This window comes from Doryrhamphus excisus, chromosome 4 (assembly GCF_030265055.1).
Source record: "Doryrhamphus excisus isolate RoL2022-K1 chromosome 4, RoL_Dexc_1.0, whole genome shotgun sequence".
NCBI classification, from domain to species: Eukaryota; Metazoa; Chordata; class Actinopteri; order Syngnathiformes; family Syngnathidae; genus Doryrhamphus; species Doryrhamphus excisus.
The window spans coordinates 9,832,396-9,851,805 of NC_080469.1; the positions used below are offsets into that span (position 1 = coordinate 9,832,396).

The 19,410-nt window shown below is 40.2% G+C and overlaps 1 protein-coding gene across 4 annotated transcripts; it reads left to right on the forward strand.

Annotated features, from left to right (window-relative positions):
• Positions 1 to 507: 507 nt before the first annotated feature.
• git2a (G protein-coupled receptor kinase interacting ArfGAP 2a) lies at positions 508 to 19,406 on the forward strand. 4 transcript variants are annotated; one of them, XM_058071029.1, is made up of 21 exons: positions 508 to 877; positions 7,696 to 7,829; positions 8,015 to 8,127; positions 8,266 to 8,371; positions 8,449 to 8,535; positions 8,600 to 8,730; positions 9,003 to 9,097; positions 9,662 to 9,707; positions 10,066 to 10,117; positions 10,201 to 10,273; positions 10,520 to 10,617; positions 10,715 to 10,826; positions 11,061 to 11,203; positions 11,298 to 11,447; positions 12,527 to 12,775; positions 13,419 to 13,508; positions 15,849 to 15,931; positions 15,995 to 16,186; positions 16,338 to 16,469; positions 18,194 to 18,257; positions 18,373 to 19,406. In XM_058071029.1, exons 1-21 carry the CDS (start codon positions 826 to 828, stop codon positions 18,583 to 18,585), a joined length of 2,415 nt encoding a protein of 804 aa, XP_057927012.1. In that variant the 5' UTR covers positions 508 to 825; the 3' UTR covers positions 18,586 to 19,406. The 4 variants fall into 4 exon arrangements, with proteins under 4 accessions (XP_057927012.1, XP_057927013.1, XP_057927009.1 ...); XM_058071030.1 differs by lacking the exon at positions 16,338 to 16,469 and having other exon boundaries at positions 510 to 877; positions 18,373 to 19,403; XM_058071026.1 differs by lacking the exons at positions 13,419 to 13,508; positions 16,338 to 16,469 and having other exon boundaries at positions 512 to 877; positions 18,373 to 19,402.
• The last annotated feature ends 4 nt before the right edge of the window (positions 19,407 to 19,410 follow it).

Consider the following 19,410-nt stretch of genomic DNA (forward strand, 5'->3'; position numbering starts at 1 on the left):
CGTTATTACATCCAAACATTGATGGCCTTTTGCCTGATTACAATTTATAGATATATGGCAATCCACTTTTGCAATCATATATATATATATATTACCATTAACAGCCATGTTTACAGTTTGTAGTTGTGCAATACATCCTATTATGTATTGTCTATTATTTTGCTTGTGATGCCCGTGTCTATGTCTGACTTTAGGCTGGTAAAATGGTAAATCATCATGTCATGTGAGTGCTGTATACCCGGGTAGCATTTGTAGCGTCATTCTGTTTACACCCGAATAGGCGGAATTCTTGCCCTCAGTTTATCAACGCAAGGCTGTTGTATGACAAAAAATTGCTATAAAGCCAAGTAAATGCACACATGTTTGCAGTTTGTATGCATACAGGTTTTAGTATTTCACTCTACAGTATAAAAATAGATAAACCATAAGGATTCTTAGATTTAGACGGGAGAAAGGTTTCCTGCAAGACACAGCTCAGGGTTCATGACTCACGTGTAACAGACGCAGCAGACACACTAGTGTTGCTGCTGTCTGTCTACCACAGACCGCAGAGCGTCGCATTAAACGGGCGTAGTAGTGTCCGCTAGCCAAGTGCTAAGTCAGCTAACTTTCATATAACCAACATTATAGCATAGTTATACGTAATGTCGTTATAATGTTTTGTTTTCTAAGACAGCATAGGGCGTAAGGTCTCGGCGTTTCGGACTGCCTTTAATTGGCTAGCTTTTAGCTAAAGCGGAAGGCATCTCCAGGGAGTCATCAATGTCCAACGTGTCGGCCAAGATACTGAGCTAATTTCTACAGGCATTTCTTCCACTTTTAAGAATGTCCAAACGAATGAGAAACACGGAGTTGTGTGCAGACTGCTGTGTTCCAGGTAAGCAAATACAACCAATCAGTCACTGTGCAACTAAATCACTTTAACTCGTATCCGTTCTTGACATATTGACGTGTGGTTTCTTCACACCCCACGTTTCTGGTTCTAATCGGATTATCAGTGCACGCCTCACACACACTACTGTCTACTTTACAGTGACTGTACTGTCAAGTTTAGTTTTGTAGACATGTATCGTAGCTCCCATGGGGAGGATGCGCTCCAGAAAAGCGACAGCTTCCGGTGTTGTGCCGAGTTTTGCATGCCTGCCGGAATATGCATCCACCTCGCGGGAGCGCGCACGCTCAGTTAAAACCGAAAATATGTGACGCTGCGGGGTTTTTTCGCCACAGGACTTCAGATTAACGAAGATATTATACCTTTTGTCTGTTTTATCAGTTACTATGAGATACCTAAAGCACACAGTATATGAAAACTTCGATTTATTGGCTTGGTATTTGTTAGGTATGTCAAGCATTTGACGCATGCGTATTCAGGAATACGGTGAGTGGAGCGGGGTTAGACATTTACAATGTAATTGTGGCGCTTTGTAACACATTTCTTCCGCCATTTAGGTATTTCTGCATAACTAATGACAAATATGAAATGTTGAAGTATTTACCTATTCATTTTGTGGCCAGGAGCTGACGTAATTTCAATGAGGCATGATGCAACAGTCGATCTCACCCGTTTGACATACTTTGGACTGTAAAATGAAAAATAAAAGTGTTGAACTTGGGGGCTCCACTCATTCATTCATTATGTGGCAACACAATGGTTATTTGGTGAATTTTAAATTCCCCATCAACAAATATGGGTGCATGCATTCTATGGCAGGGCAGATTTTGTGCCTGCCGAGATTTGCATGCACCCCTATTTGGACTAAGATAAATTCTACATGTCTATAGTTCACATGATTTACTTTAAAGACATCCATCTCTCATGTGGACTTCATCATTTGAACAAAATAGTTCCCATATTGGGAATATGGGGTGCATGCATTTTACGGCAGGGCGGATTTTGTGCCTGCCGAGATTTGCATGCACCCCCTACTTGGACCAGAGTAACTTCTATATGTCTATAGCTCACATGATTTACTTTGAAGACATCCATCTGTCATGTGGACTTTATCATTTGAACAAAAAAGTTCCCATATTGGAAATATGGGGTGCATGCATTTTACGGCAGGGCAGATTTTTGACCTGCCGAGATTTGCATCCACCCCCTATTTGGACTAAGATAACTTCTACATGTCTATAGTTCACATGATTTACTTTAAAGACATCCATCTGTCATGTGGACTTTATCATTTGAACAAAAAAGTTCCCATATTGGAAATATGGAGTGCATGCATTTTACGGCAGGGCAGATTTTTGACCTGCCGAGATTTGCATGCACCCCCCACTTGGACCAGTATAACTGCTACATGTCTATAGTTCACATTATTGACTTTAAAGACATCCATTTCTCATGTGGATGTCATCATTTGAACAAAAAAGTTCCCATATTAGAAATATGGGGTGCATGCATTTTACGGCAGGGCGGATTTTGACCTGCCGAGATTTGCATCCACCCCCTATTTGGACTAAGATAACTTCTACATGTCTATAGTTCACATGATTTACTTTAAAGACATCCCTCTCTCGTGTGGACTTCATCATTTGAACAAAAAAGTTCCCATATTGGAAATATGGGGTGCATGCATTTTACGGCAGGGCGGATTTTGTGCCTGCCGAGATTTGCATGCACCCCCTATTTGGACTAAGATAACTTCTATATGTCTATAGTTCACATGATTTACTTTAAAGACATCCATCTCTCATGTGGACGTCATCATTTGAACAAAAAAGTTCCCTAACAGCAAATATGGGGTGCATGCATTTTACGGCAGGGTGGATTTTGACCTGCCGAGATTTGCATGCACCCCCTACTTGGACCAGCAAAATGTCTACATGTCTATAGTTCACATGATTTACTTTAAAGACATCCATCTGTCATGTGGACTTCATCTTTGGACCAAAAAAGTTCCCATATAGGAAATATGGGGTGCATGCATTTTACGGCAGGGCGGATTTTGTGCCTGCCGAGATTTGCATGCACCCCCTATTTGGACTAAGATAACTTCTACATGTCTATAGTTCACATGATTTACTTTAAAGACATCCATCTCTCATGTGGACTTCATCATTTGAACAAAAAAGTTCCCATATTGGAAATATGGGGTGCATGCATTTTACGGCAGGGCAGATTTTGACCTGCCGAGATTTGCATGCACCCCCTACTTGGACTAAGATAACTTCTACATCTCTATAGTTCACATGATTTACTTTGAAGACACCCACCTGTCATGTGGACTTCATTATTTGAACAGAAAAGTTCTTCAAGAGCAAATCGGGGTGCATGCATTTTACGGCAGTATGCCAATTTGCTTTTAAAATAATGTGTGCACAAAATGTCCCCAAAAAGAAATAGGAGCAGGAAAATGTTTTATACGAAAACTTTATATGAAAATATTTGAATTGTGTGAAAATTGTTTTAAACTATATACAGTAGAGAAATATACATGATCCATCAGCAAAACACATAAACACACACTCAATGGTCTTCTGCCCGCCTTACAGACAGAGAGGACAGAGATAGTCCGCATCAAGTGGTGGCTGACCTAAGCAACTGTGGTGGTACCACCTGCTGCAGTTGTCACAGCCATTCTGAAAATGACAAACATTTAAGGTGTTATTCACATCCGTCTTTTACTGTAGGCATTACTATCACTACAATAGTACTAAGTACAATTAGTACAAGTTGGCTTGTTAAGTACTGTATGTGTTCTGATATGTTCAATTTAATGTCATTACCCATAGCATGTCGTCCGTTTCCTCAGACCCACAATGGTGGCACAGGTTCTTGAGGGATTCTAATTTAAAAAAAAAACATACACGCACACAAAAAAAAACGTTAATTAATTTGACAAAAAATCCACAAACTGCCCCTTTGAATCTCTTCTCGCATGTTGTTGACAGCCCCTTTGCTGGTATCTAAGGTCAGGGGCTGGTCTTCTAGGATACACTGAGCAAACTGAAGACAACTTTTTTGGTCCAAAGATGAAGAGATGGATGTCTTTAAAGTAAATCATGTGAACTATAGACATGTAGACATTTTGCTGGTCCAAGTAGGGGGTGCATGCAAATCTCGGCAGGCACAAAATCCGCCCTGCCGTAAAATGCATGCACCCCCTATTTCCTATATGGGAACTTTTTTGTTCAAATGATGAAGTCCACATGAGAGATGGATGTCTTTAAAGTAAATAATGTGAACTATAGACATGTAGAAATTACGCTGGTCTAAATAGGGGGTGCATGCAAATCTCGGCAGGCACAAAATCCGCCCTGCCGTAAAATGCATGCACCCCATATTTCCTATATGGGAACTTTTTTGGTCCAAAGATGAAGTCCACATGACAGATGGATGTCTTTAAAGTAAATCATGTGAACTATAGACATGTAGAAGTTATCTTAGTCCAACTAGGGGGTGCATGCAAATCTCGGCAGGTCAAAAATCCGCCCTGCCGTAAAATGCATGCACCCCATATTTCCAATATGGGAACTTTTTTGGTTCAAAGATGAAGTCCACATGAGAGATGGATGTCTTTAAAGTAAATTATGTGAACTATAGACATGTAGAAGTTATCCTAGTCCAAATAGGGGGTGGATGCAAATCTCGGCAGGTCAAAATCCGCCCTGCCGTAAAATGCACGCACCCCATATTTCCAATATGGGAACTTTTTTGTTCAAATGATAAAGTCCACATGACAGATGGATGTCTTTAAAGTCAATAATGTGAACTATAGACATGTAGCAGTTATACTGGTCCAAGTGGGGGGTGCATGCAAATCTCGGCAGGTCAAAATCCACCCACTGTAGAATGCATGCACCCCATATTTCCTATTGGGGAACTTTTTTGTTCAAATGATAGACATGTAGAAGTTATCTTAGTCCAAATAGGGGGTGCATGCAAATCTCGGCAGGCACAAAATCCGCCCTGCCGTAAAATGCATGCACCCCATATTCCCAATATGGGAACTATTTTGTTCAAATGATGAAGTCCACATGAGAGATGGATGTCTTTAAAGTAAATCATGTGAACTATAGACATGTAGAAGTTATCTTAGTCCAAATAGGGGTGCATGCAAATCTCGGCAGGCACAAAATCTGCCCTGCCATAGAATGCATGCACCCATATTTGTTGATGGGGAATTTAAAATTCACCAAATAACCATTGTGTTGCCACATAATGAATGAATGAGTGGAGCCCCCAAGTTCAACACTTTTATTTTTCATTTTACAGTCCAAAGTATGTCAAACGGGTGAGATCGACTGTTGCATCATGCCTCATTGAAATTACGTCAGCTCCTGGCCACAAAATGAATAGGTAAATACTTCAACATTTCATATTTGTCATTAGTTATGCAGAAATACCTAAATGGCGGAAGAAATGTGTTACAAAGCGCCACAATTACATTGTAAATGTCTAACCCCGCTCCACTCGCCGTATTCCTGAATACGCATGCGTCAAATGCTTGACATACCTAAAAAATACCAAGCCAATAAATCGAAGTTTTCATATACTGTGTGCTTTAGATGTTTCATAGTAAATAATAAAGGAGACACAAAGTATAATATCTTCATTATCGTGAAGTCCTGTGGCGAAAAAACCCCGCAGCGTCACGTATTTTCGGTTTTAACTGAGCGTGCGCGCTCCCGCGAGGTGGATGCAAAATCCGGCAGGCATGCAAAACTCGGCACAACACCTGTCAGTCATTTACAATGATCAAACCGTTGTGACAGATCTTTACACCAAACGATCTGTCTGTGTGTTCTTGGTATTTTAAACAATCAAAAGCTGTATGTGAGTGGAATATTTCCACAGAGCCACACAAATGTATTTTTTTTTACATTGTGATTGTCCCATCCTCCTGCCTGCCAGCCATATAATTAATTTTCTATAAAGCTTGCCCTCATTAGGGTGAGCTGGACTTTCGGCAAGAGGTTACAACCCATGCAAACACAGGGAGAAGCTGCAAACCCCACACATGAGATATTCCATCGGATATTCCAACCTGGCTGTCCAGACTGAGACGGCATTCTTAGCCCTGGGCCACAATGTGGACGCCTATAGGTCTTGTTTTTGTAAACATTAGCCATTATATTGGGCAAATTTCCTTCATGTTTTTGTGTGGAAAAAAACATGTACAACCAAAAGTCAAAATGTATCAGAACAAGTGAAATTTGCATGGTTGTGGGTGAAATCCCCTTTGTTTAGTTATGACGTGATATTTTTGAGCGAGCACAGGAAGCCAAACAGGATGCAAAGTGAATTGACTGACTGCTTTCAATACGGAAGTCTTATTGAGGGGGATATCCTGTAAAAATATACGTTAAAACGGCTACAGAGGAAAGCATCATTAATTGATGAAGAGAATACACCACCAGAAACACTTCCAGTTGTCTCTCATCTCTGATGTTTAAAGGCCATCACAGCAGCTGGCCTCACTTGCCCCTCCCTGTTCCTATGACCAGTTGTTGTGTGTGTGAATATTTTTAGATTTTCAAGATCTGCTATTAAATTTAGCAGCACTCATTCAGGAAAGGGTGAAAGAGGCCTGTCAGTACAGAGGTCACAAAGGGCAAGAGTTTGGGGGAGACTCTTAAAGCCACGACGCAGGCGCCATGAATGCAACTTGTAACTCCTGCAGCTGTTCCCACTACACTTCAGCTGCTGTCTTCTCCCAGCATCAGCCAATCATAAGGTTTCACAATGTATTGGCTATTAAGGAGGGACGTATGAATTAACAGTATTTTTACTGTCAGAAGAAGCAAGATCTTCGAATTAGATGACATTGAAGTATGCTCATCATCGTAATGTTAGAGTCGTAAGTTTTGCAACTTCAGTCTATACATTTCCTGCTCGCATTGCAGCAATTTAATTGATGTGCTTCAGAAATTGCCTTTGTTTTTACATCACAACATACTCTGCTGAAATGCAGAGTCCAAAAGTTCATTTCCTTGTTTGAATGCTTATGTCATGTTGTACCTGCTCTTGTTGACTAAGTATTTCAGCCCGGAAGGTTGTGTTCACTAGCGTGGGTTTGTCTTGTCCATTGTTGTTAGTTTTTGTCCCGTCCACAATCTTTTCAACCTTCATTTTTATGATTGATGTCCAAAAATATAGTCATGGCTAAGGTCTCCATCTTATGTTATCTGTGTAACAAAATCATATCATACTGTATTGCTATCAAATCCAGTACGCCTTCACTTTAATTTGCCAACTGTACGTAGTTCAATTTTATCTGCACCTGATTCATTTGGCAGCAATGCATATTTAACTAGGGTTGGAGCGATTATTTTTGTTGTCCAGTAATCTGAAGCTTGTGGTTTTAATTAATCGAGTAATCAGTAAAGCATAACAGACCAAATCAATATGAGCCAAATACAAACAGTTAGTAGTTTGGTCTGGAAAAATGAAATCAGAATTCAAGTTTTACATTTTTAGGTCGCTTTTAAGATCCTGGATTGTAGCTGTCACATTAATTTTGAAATGTTATCTTGATGAAGGTCTGCAACCTCTGGCTGCCGTAATGCTAACAGGTAGCATTGTAATAAAGAGACATTGTCTTGTGTATGCCTGTGGTCGTATGCGTGATTTGTTTTTACCTGAAAAAGATGCCTTTAAAAGCTGGTCTTGACTTTTAAGAGGTATATTTGTCTTACATCTAACACTAACAATTACAGGCCACTGTAAGTGTTGTGTTCCCTTCCTCACAGAACCCCGCTGGGCCTCAGTGAACAGAGGAGTGTTAATTTGTGATGAGTGCTGCAGTGTTCATCGAAGTCTGGGCAGGCACAGCTCCCAAGTCCGCCACCTGACACACACGCCATGGCCTCCAACACAGCTACAAGTAACATCCTTGTTCCTCACACATCATTTTTTTAGACAAACCTAATATAATGCTTATTTGTAAACTACTAAAAATCCAATAAAGTTATACACAAGATATATTGATTTTACCCGAGGATGTTTTGCTGCAGTATTCTACAGTATATCTCTGGAGTACAGTTCAGTATGTTTCTTCATTTCACCTAGATGGTTCAGATGTTGTACAGCAACGGTGCAAATTCAATTTGGGAGCACTCACTTCTGGATCCAGCATCAGTGATGAGTGGAAAACGTAAAGCCAGCCCCCAGGATAAACTGCAGTGAGTTCCTGTTTTCAAAGTGTTTTTTAGGATGGCATTTGGAAAACCGATTTGTATACACACATTGTGTCCAGAGTGGCAGCCCAAGCATCAAGTATTAAATGAATTAATTTTGTTCATATTGTGTGCTCCTTAAAGCCCCAACAAATCTGAATTTATTAAAGCCAAATACCAAATGCTGGCATTTGTCCACCGCATGCCTTGTCGGGAGGATGACAGCTCAACAGCCAAGGATTTAAGTAAGGTGAGTTGAAATGTTGCTTACAAGGCACATTCTACATCAGTTAATTTCAAATCTTACATTTTTTCTCTCTCTTCTAGCAACTTCACTCAAGTGTACGCACTGGGAATCTTGAGACCTGTTTGAGGTTGCTATCTCTGGGAGCTCAAGCAAACTTTTTTCACCCGGTAAGGTCTACCTCATTTCCCTTTGAGCCCCATGTTTTAGTATAACATGTTTTCCTTCCTCAAGGAAAAAGGAAACACTCCCTTGCATGTGGCAGCAAAGGCGGGACAAGTCTCTCAGGCTGAGCTGTTAACAGTTTATGGGGCCGATCCCGGCGCTCCTGACAGCAACGGCAAAACTCCCATTGATTTTGCAAGGTTAGTCATTTGATTACCCCTTCTGTATACCAGCCACCTGCATGGGTAACTATGGAGGGATTACGTCTCGCAGCTTGTCTGGCAATGTCTCGGTGTCCCACCGAAAGAGGTGGCCGGGTACTGGGAAGTCTGAACTTCTGTACTAAGAATGCTGCCCCGCAGATGGGGCAGCATAAGAGTAGATGGATGGATGGATGGATTATGCTCAGTCAAGTGCTGCTGGTTCTCCACTTTTATAAGGGCTTACTAGTGTTTTAATGTATTCACCTTAGGGAGGCGGGCCATCACGACTTGGCAGATAGACTGGTGGAGATTCAGTATGAACTGACGGATCGGCTGGCATTCTACTTGTGTGGGAGAAAACCAGGTGAATTGCAAAGATGCAAATAATAGGCATGTACTTGAGTTAAAAAGTAGATAATAGTGTTGCTATATTTTTGTGATATATAACATGGACTTTACAAGTGAATTAACAAACTACTGCATGAATTGGAACAAAAATTCAACACAATGCTGGTCAACTGCTTGTCTGTTTTTTTTGTTTTGTTTTTTTTACTTTTTTTCTCCAGGAAATAATATTCATGTTTGTTCAAGGGTGAAACTATCAATGCCATTAGATGATGTCATTGTCTAATTTGCATAATTGGCCATAACACGTGCATGTAATGGACACTGTAAGCGTATATGTCAACATTTGTATTTGACAATAAGGGACTTTTTCTGGAAACATTTTGGAAATTTTAAAGGAAAGGAACGAGTAATGACATTGGCAATGACATTAGAATGGCATTACTGAGCATAACATAAAGAAAACTTGATGCAGAAGTGGCATAAATATGCATAATCAGAGATAATTCTTAACAGGTACTGCCAGATTGATATTGAATCTTTAGTTAAGATGAGACCTGAGTATTTTTTTTCTTCCTCTCAGATCATAAAAACGGGCAGCACTTCATTGTTCCACAAATGGCTGACAGGTAAGCCAGTAAGTCTCAGTGTGGATGAGGGTTTTTCATGTTTTTTTTGTAAAGTGAGGTAGTTGCTGTTACAACTAGCTGTGTCTTTGCATTGTGGTGGCTTGTTGGGACTTGCTGAAACACAGAGGAAGCAGCTGTTACTTCTTTAGTATCTACAAATAAGTGACACTTAAACCCTTGCAAAGCTATTATTGTCACAGAATGCACTCAATTCATTAAAATGATGTTTGCTCTTGTGTTTTGCACTCTATTGATGGCTAAGAAATGTGTAAGTATTGATCAAATGGCATGTACTATAGATGAATGCTTCATCTGACATTTTGGCAGCATTTTGATGGAAATCACTGTCTAACTGTAGCAGTTTAGATTTATCCGAGCTGGCCAAAGCAGCAAAGAAGAAGCTGCAGTCTGTAAGTGATGGTGCAGTAGATACTATTATGTTCCCACTGTGTCTGTCCCATCATTAATGTCCACCTTCCTTTCTCTTCTGCAGCTGAGTAATCATTTATTCGAGGAGCTGGCCATGGACGTGTATGATGAGGTGGACAGGCGAGAGACAGATGCAGGTAAACAATCGTGCAGTCACTATTAGAACAGAATGATTGTGTACTAAATATATTGTACTTCATTTGTATAAAAGTTTAACATAATTAAAGTGATCCCTTATTTATCATTGTTTGAAAAATTGTCCTTCAGTAAATTAGCATGAAATTTTCCTTTTCTGTCTGGTATACTAATTTGTGTTTCTATGCACACTCCTAGACAGACAGAATAAAACTAGTTGATTTCTTGTTTCTCACATGCTATTGAAGTGTGGTTAGCCACACAGAATCACAGCGCCCTTGTGACTGAGACAACAGTGGTGCCTTTCCTTCCCGTCAATCCAGAATATTCCTCTACACGAAACCAGGCACGTTAGCATCTCAGAACACTATATTGTCCACTTGACTTTTACATCTCCAAATGCTGAGTCAACTCTTTTTTTTTTCCTCACCTCCATTTCTCAGGGACGCCAGAAACTTGCCCGATTCAATGCACATGAATTTGCAACTCTTGTGATTGACATACTAAGCGATGCAAAGCGTAGGCAACAGGGGAATTCAGCGGCCAGCCCTAAAGGTGAGAACATAAAGACACGTTTTCACATTTTCTGCCCTACTATATTTTTGGGAGGGGGGTTCCATGGTAAAAAAAAAGGGAGATTAGCAGAGAATTGTCAGTTAACCAGAAAAGGGAAGAATACAAAACGTGTTGTGTAATTAAAAGCCACATGCCACGCAATTTTGAACAACTCCCATTACCTCAGCCACTGAATGTATTTGAATATACGGAATATAATGCTTGTGATTGCAGACAATGTGGACCTTATACTGAAGAATCTACCTGCCAGGCCAAGTAGTGATAGCCAGGATAATGACCAGCCCGATTATGACAGTGTGGCGTCTGATGAGGATACAGACCAAGAGCTCCCTTCAAGTAAAGGTGATAGGACTAAGGTAATGTGGTCCTGCATTCTCAAATAATTGAAACCCTGAACATCACAGCCAGATGCACCATTCCAACAATTACCACATGCTGTATTTTCAACAGAGCCTGGACTCAGACCTCTCTGATGGACCGATCACCATGCAGGAGTACCTGGAGGTAAAGAACGCCCTCTCGGCCTCAGAGGCCAAGATCCAGCATCTCCTGAAAGCCAACAGCAACCTGAGTGATGAGTTGCGGCTGATGCAGAAAAAGGTATCCGCCGGGCTCCAGCAATAAGATCACTAACAACATCAAGGGCCGGGACTGAGTCAGGGAGGTGGATTGGCGGTGGGGGTCACAGCGGCTCAGCCTGTCCCTTGTAATTAGGGTGTGGCTACGTGAACAGGAAGGCTGCTGTGACACCCTGCAGGTCCACCCTCTGTTGTCGGCCAGCATGCTCACTTGTACTCACCAGAAGGGGAAATTACTCCGGTTCATTTCACAATTCTTTTTTTTATTTAATATTACCCATCCTGTCACATGAAACTAACAAGCATGTTTTTACAAAAAAAATGCATGTTTTTTTGCTTTTATTTTGATCCCAAAGATAGTTCATAAGTTCAATTGTATGTGTGTGTGCCTTGCTTCATCACATAAACTGTGTGCTCATAGTAATATTTTTGGATGTTTTGTACATATGGATGCATTGTTTGACAAATGGTTCATGGCAATGTATTGTAGTATAAACTAGTATTCGCCTACCTACATGCAACATGTAGCTCAGTTATTCAGTAGGAGTGTTTTTAAAATGAAACACTTGTTCCCATATTTCACTTTTATGAAGAGTAGTTTGTCTATAAGATTATTTTTGTTAACGTTGTCTGTTGGGGAAAAATAGGCATGTCACTTTTAGTAGGGGATTGTGATTTGTACAGTTAACTTGAAATTGATGATGTGATCCAGCGTTTCCTAAGCAACCAAATCACACAAAGGACATAGTCTGGTGGTGATGTAAAAATGGTCCTCAAATTGTTCAAAGGCAACATCAATTTAAATCCAATCAAGTGTGAATGCTGAGATGCACCCCAATCAAAACAGTGCAACAAACTTGACTTCTTTCTTTAGCGTATTTTCAATGCTGTTAACTCTTGAGTCTGTTCTGTAGCTCCATCTTTGACTCCACTTTCACCTGTCACCTAGCTATGCAAACAGTCTTTTGCTTGCTTACCGCTGGCTTGTTAATTTAAGCTTGGAAGACACTCCCCCCTCACGGTGTTCCTATGACTTGAAGTGGTTGAAATCTTGCTTTGCCGAGAAGCTCCTCTTAGTGTGTTGCTGACCGTCTCTTCCAGCTGCAATCTCTGCAAAGTGAGAACACCTCTCTTAGGCGGCAGGTCACAGCCAATATCTATCAGACTCCCAGCACATCAGACTTCCCTGACCCCTCCAGTCCCTCAGCCCTGAAACGCCGCCAGTCTGCTCGGGCCAGTCGGCCCATGTCTATGTACGAGACTGGCTCGGGTCTGAAGCCTTACCTCCCTAAAGGGGAAAGTCCTTACTCAGAAGAGGCTATTCCCACCCTGCAACCCTTCTCGCCTCATGTAAGTAAGATCTGTTCCCTGCATTCTCCCCCCCCCCACGTGGGTCCATTTCCACCACTTCATGTCTTCACCCTGTCTGCATCTCTGCCTCTCTTTACCATCTCCCATTTGGTTCTTCTTTCTTGTCAATGTGGACTTCTTTAAAATCACATTAATTACATCAACTCACACATCATCATGTCCAGTTCTGTTTGCATTTGCAAGGTCATTATCTAAACACATCTGTTGTTTACTGGTGTGCTGCTTGTTAGTTTCGGACATTCATTAGTTGTTACTTGCTTGCAGATGCTGTTATACGTTATATTATTTGCTGTTTTGTATTGTTTTTATGTTGATGAAGCATTAAAACAACCATACAAAGTCTGTGTTTTTGTACTGCATGACAAACTCATGAGCTCATCTTCTTTTCCTTTCTGTTTGCTTCAAATTAAGATGCTGGTGTGGTCAGATTTTAAGACATTTTGCTACCCAGCATGGACAATTTAAGAAAAGCAAGCCAATTTTAGGTTTTATGAACCATTATTTCCATTATTCTATTAACGATATCTATTTTTTTAATGCTCACCCGTAATTAAGTCTAGTACACTTTTTAACAACGAAAGATTTTTGTCTCCTGAAATTTTGATTTGAACTATGTCTTTAGAAGGAAAGGGGCGCTTATGTGACCACCTCTTCATCCCTCCCCTCATTTCCGTCCACCTTGTCCTGGTCCAAGGATGAAAGTAATCTAAAGGTTAAGTACTACCTCACGTGGACCTCACCTTGCAGGATGCAGCAAGTCCACTGGGTGCTTTTATCACTTTCTTCCTCCCTCACACTTTATCGATCTCTGCTCCCTGGCTGACCTTCTGCATGAGCTGCCCTCACCATCAAACAACTCGCTCTCATCAGTGTCATCCTTACTGGCCGTCTTAACAAATAGTCAATAGTCAACAAATAGCACTTTTGTGTCCATGTAAGTAGAATTGCACATCAAAAACAATGTCAGGAGGAATGAAGGTCTGTTTTTACATATATATCCCCCAATAACAAAAACAACAATAACTAAACCAACCGTTCTAGTGAGATTGTCACAGGGATACTTCATCTTTCACATTTGTAATGTTTCCAAGATGTCATTTTAGCGTTTTGTCTGTGTAGCATTCAGATGAGCTCAAGTGAACCAAATCGCACTAGAGTTCACTTGTAAGACCTACTGTATCTCTGTATCTCTCAAGTGGTCTTAAACCGCTTTCTTGGTGCACACCAAGGTTTGGATTACCACATTGGACCAGAGCAAATTCACCAGTTAAGTGAACAAAACATGACAAGCGTGTATGTACCCCAATGACGTAATAAGGTGTAACATGCAATGTGCTTACTGCTTGTATACTAATTAGCCCAACTTTAGTGCTAGTTGCAATGCATAACCAGAATGTGGTGATAAATGATTTATTTTTTTATTTCATTAAGTCATTTTACCCTTTTTTTTAAAGGTATTGAAGTACCTATTATATCAGTAAAGGTAAAATTCCATTATATTGTGCTGTTGATATAGATGTGATCATATTTTTTACTTTACTTTACTTGTTACTGTTGTTGTTTCTGACAATGCAACGCTACATTTCCCACTTACTACTACTGTAGGTATGGTCTGGAATATTTATTTTATTTTAAGGCTGAACAAAATTGAACCTTATAGTGAATCCCACAATTATTCATACACCAACCTAAAAACCTAAAGTGATTTTTTTTTTTTAATGTGATGTATAATGTGCTCCAAAATGTGCTTGTATGTTTATGCTTGTAATAAAGCGTATTGTGAGCATGGGAAAATGTAGGTCTGAGGTTGAGACCTGTTGAGAAACGTGTATATATATGTATTTCAAAACAACAAACAAGAACATCAGTGTTTTGCACTGTTTTTGTGACATTTTCAGCAGAAACATACCCATTCAACAATACAGTAGATTCACACTTTTTGTTGGTGATATATTCTGGGACCATCGGTGAATGGTGCAAACCTGTGATGAACTGAGACACCCGTAGAAATGTACTGTAATTTTTGGTGTATAGGCCGCTTCTTTTTTGGAAACTTTTTTTGTAAACTGTGCAGCTAAATTATGACCATGTTCAAATGTTGTGACATCTCCTGTACTTTGTAACAACGAGCTTTTCAACCCATCGAAAAATCGCAAGAGGTCATTACTCAATATAACAGTCTGACTCACGGTGCCATCTTATGTACAGGGCTAAAATCATCACACATCAACTTAACACTCAAAATGTATACCTAAGAAATTCACAATGTTTTTTATATGTTAACTCTGTGTGTGTGTGTGTGTGTGTGAGAGAGAGAGAGAGAGAGAGAGGTCATATGTGGGATAATTGAATTTCCTTCCATGAGCTCCTTGATCCAAGCCAGTCTATCATTTGAAGTTTGTAAAAATGTACCTAAGTCCTATAATAATCCTTATGTTCATTGTCTTACTGAATGTGGAAACAACAAGAGTCCCAGTCAGTCCTAGTATGTTGTTTTGATTAAGAATATTTTATGAAGTCATGTGACCTTTCTCCTCATGATCTCTCCTAAGGGTCCACTGCTCACGAGTTATAAGAACAAACCTTTTGTTCCATGATTCTAATGTCAACTCATGTGATCATGGCTGTCTCACGAGGAGTGTTTCAGTCTTATTTATCCTGGCAATGTGTAAACTTAAGCGCTTAAAGATGAAGCTTCGCCTCCCCCCCAACTTCCCAAAAACCCTTTTCAGTTTTTGCCTTACGTTTTCCATCTTTGGCAGTGTATGTAACCACTTCATGCTGACTCGTCTAAACAATCTCACTGTACTAACGATGACCGTGCTGTAAAAGTGTATACTCTTGCTTCACAGCTTTATTGGCTCGTTTAAAAATCTCCGGCATCGCTTTTACTTGTTTACCTGACAGCTGGCAACAATAGAAAGAGTCAATGACACTTTGTTTTCTTCCTTCGGGAGGTCATTGTTGTTGTAGCACTTAACTTGTGCCTTCACCACAGATGTTTCTGCTTTATATTCCCAATGACGTGCGCCATCAATCGCTTCCTCCGCAGGCCTCCAAGTTGGAGAAGCAAAGCAGCATGCCAGAAAGTGACTACGACAATACATTCAATGACTCTGAGCTGGACGAGACAGGGTAAGAATACAATGACATCATCAACAGAGGTGTTTGCTCATTGCAGTGAGGTTTGCTCTGCAGTGCGTCCAGACGAGGGCGGCTGAGGAGCAGTGGCTGGCTGGGGGAGGGAGGCTCTATTCCTGAGCTGGATGACACCGAGGTGGAGTTGGACCCCACGCTTCCCAGCACCGAGGACGTCATCCGCAAAACCGAACAGATCACCAAGAACATTCAGGAGCTTCTGCGAGCTGCTCAGGAGAACAAACATGAAAGGTCAGAAGGATCACACTAAACACATACGTTTCCATTTTTCTGTTTCACGACCTCCGGCATCCATCGTTATTGGGTTCTGTTCAGTTCTGTTGACTTTTCTGGCATCTTCCTCTCCTCCTCCATATCCTCGGGCCCTCACGCCTGTCAGCAGACCGTATGAGCGTGAAGGTGTGCGCCGCCTCAGGCACAGTCTGGGATGTTTCAGCACTCTGATGCCCTGGGCTGAGAAGCCCTCCACCTCCCTTCATCCACTCAGCCTCCACTCCCCTGACCCTCCCTCCTGGTACTCTAGCCTCTGTCCCTGTCTCCCAGGCATTGTTTGATCTTCCTCTGCTTCCAGCCTTTTTTTCCCCCCATTCCTTATCAACTCATGAATCATAACCACTAATAATATTTCTCATTGTGAACCACTACATGGATCTCATTTATTTGTGGTTAGGTTTCCATCCGCATGGGTACCTCTTTGTGTATCGAGCATTTATTATAACAAGAAATACTGAATTTTGAGTTCAAAGGATTTTATTGACACAATGAATGGACAGACTACTAAATGAAGGAGAACAATTTTACATCGACGAGGGACATACAATGTAGGATGAAGATTCTGACTTATAAACAGCACTAATATACCTGGTTTGAAACAGGTGTACGTCAACTTGACTAAAATCCGACTATTTATGATACAGCTGCTATTGACGGGCTGTCAATGTGATGATCATGGATGAAGTTCAGTGTTGTCCAGTCTAGCGATGTGATTGATCTTACTCATGATGTATTGTATAAAACTATGGCAGGAACAACATCAAATGAAAAGTACTAAATGAATTACAGAGCCACTGTCCCGCTTGGTGGACTTTTCAGAGACGTTGTGTACCACATTAGCACTCAAAGTAATCAAATCTTACCTTTATGCATTCCCACATAGTATCAGCATTTGGGAGCAAATATGAGAGGAAAGAAAAAAGGGGAAAATACATTCATACATCCCCCTGTGCATCGGAGAACGGTAGATGTGTTCAAACAAAGTAGGACAAATTTCCACTCGCATTATTCATTCAAAAATTGGAGGATTTCTAACTAATAGTTACAGTATTGTAATCAAATAATATTTACTGTAATAGAATTATTTATATCTATTAAATTACATTGAGTTTTCAATTTTGATTAAATATTTTATGACTTGCCCTGCGTTTTAAGTATTTACATTTGCACATTTCATGAAGGAAAGGTGCATTGTGGGAAATATTTAATAAGTAAATAAGTGAGTAAACATTTAGAATTTAAAACCAGTATCATAAATGAACAACTCTTATTTTAAGCTAAGTATAAAGCACTGTGTCAGTGTGAGAGGTCTCACTCGCCACATTTTGTATTCGCTGAATCTTTCGTGGGTGAGTTTAAGAGCTAATATTACTAATAATAAAGAAAAATATTATTAGTAATTACAACAAAAATATGCTTGCTGTATATACTTTTTTTTCCAAATAATGGCCCATATTGCTAAAATTGATATCCCTTTACATAAAATTTGATGTGGTTATTGTTGTAGTTGCACATGGACTCGTTTACCACAAACAGATTTCCCCTACTTATTATCGATAAAAACGAGCTGCAATTATATGTGATTAATTCTAAGTTAACAATCGACAAAAAAATCTGATTAATCACGATCAAATATTTTAATCTATTGACAGCCCTAAAAATAACTCAATCTTTTCTGGTCCAAATTTGGATCAAATGTGGTGTTTTTGCACAGTTTCAATCGATGTGATGTAAAATGGAGATTTTGCAGTATTTGCAGTTGTGCATTCGGCAGGGGGCACGGCAAAAACATTTCTGTCCCTTCTAAACTGTGTGCTGGAAATGTTGAGTTGCATGGTTTTACAAGGTACAATTATGTAGCATGTTGTTCCGAGTTTGTCATTAACAATAATCTACATTAGGTGTGGAATTTAGAGAAATAAGATGAAATTGTTAACCTAATTAATCATTTTTGTCTCTTCACAGCTTCATACCCTGCTCAGAAAGAATACATGCGGCTGTAACAGAAATGGCTGCCCTCTTTCCCAAGGTAAGGACAACTTTAACTCTGTGGTGACTGATGAAAATAGAGGAAAACTAATCTGACTCATCTTTGCAGAAATCTAATTTGCATATGTTTACCCATTTGTCACCTCCCTCTGCAGAAGCCACGGTCTGAGACAGTAAGAAGCTCTCTCCGCTTGTTGACGTCCAGTGCGTGCAGACTTCAGAGCGAGTGCAGGAAGGCGGTGCCTCCGGAAGGATTCCCAGGACCGGACATGCAGCTTGTCACCCAGCAGGTCATCCAATGTGCTTATGACATTGCCAAGGCAGCCAAGCAGCTTGTCACCATCACCACTAAGGAGAACACCAACTGACGGTTCTAACTGGGCTACAAAACCACATACATCTCACTCCCTTGCGTCTATATTTTTTTTAATTGTTTTTTTCATAATGGTGGTATATGCATGCATTCATTTTTTTTAATTATAATTATGTTTGACAATTAGGGACAGATGGAAGGAAACTCTCCAGCTTTACCATCTAATATTGTATTTGTAACAGCACAATTTCCCTCAAGGTAAAATCATTTCCACTAACAAAACACACTACAAGGAAATCCATTCAGTGCCACTTTACTTCATGTGATGTTGAAAGCCATAAAAAGACCCATGAATAATGCTATTGCTAATACGCTTGCAGCCAAATAAGCTTCCCTTAATATCATTTTGTGCATTCAGATTCTAATTTACACACACCTTCAAATGTTTGTGGAATATAAAAGTTCATTTACATGACTTGCCCTCTGTTGTACCCCATCAGCAGTGCATTTGTCGCAGCCCATTTGTTTAGCCTGTCAATGCATGTGACGCTCAACAAGACAACGTTGTTGCATTTAAGTGTCTACTCTGCTCTCTGTGATGCAGTCTTGTGTGCCGCTACAGCATTGGTATTGTTAGCAAATAGAGCAAAGAGCCATGTGTATGTCCACGTGTTTGGTGCTCTGGTCTGTTTTGTGTCAATGTACAACATTATGGGATAGTGCAGTGGATGTCTGCTGTTTCCTGATTTTGCAGCACAACTTAATGACACAGGATGGAGTGAAGGGGTGTACTGTACTGTATATGATGCAGCTCGTGTAGTTGCCATTTGAAAAAAAGTTATTATTTTCTAAATAAACTTAATTTATAAGTAAGAAAAAG

Excerpts from the sequence above, each read along its gene's own strand:
- git2a (XM_058071029.1), top strand. The coding sequence starts at position 826 with ATGTCCAAACGAATGAGAAACACGGAGTTGTGTGCAGACTGCTGTGTT. Across the intron at positions 9,098-9,661 it reads CTTGTGTGGGAGAAAACCAG|ATCATAAAAACGGGCAGCAC; the intron begins GTGAATTGCAAA and ends TCTTCCTCTCAG. Across the intron at positions 10,618-10,714 it reads ATTCCTCTACACGAAACCAG|GGACGCCAGAAACTTGCCCG; the intron begins GCACGTTAGCAT and ends TCCATTTCTCAG.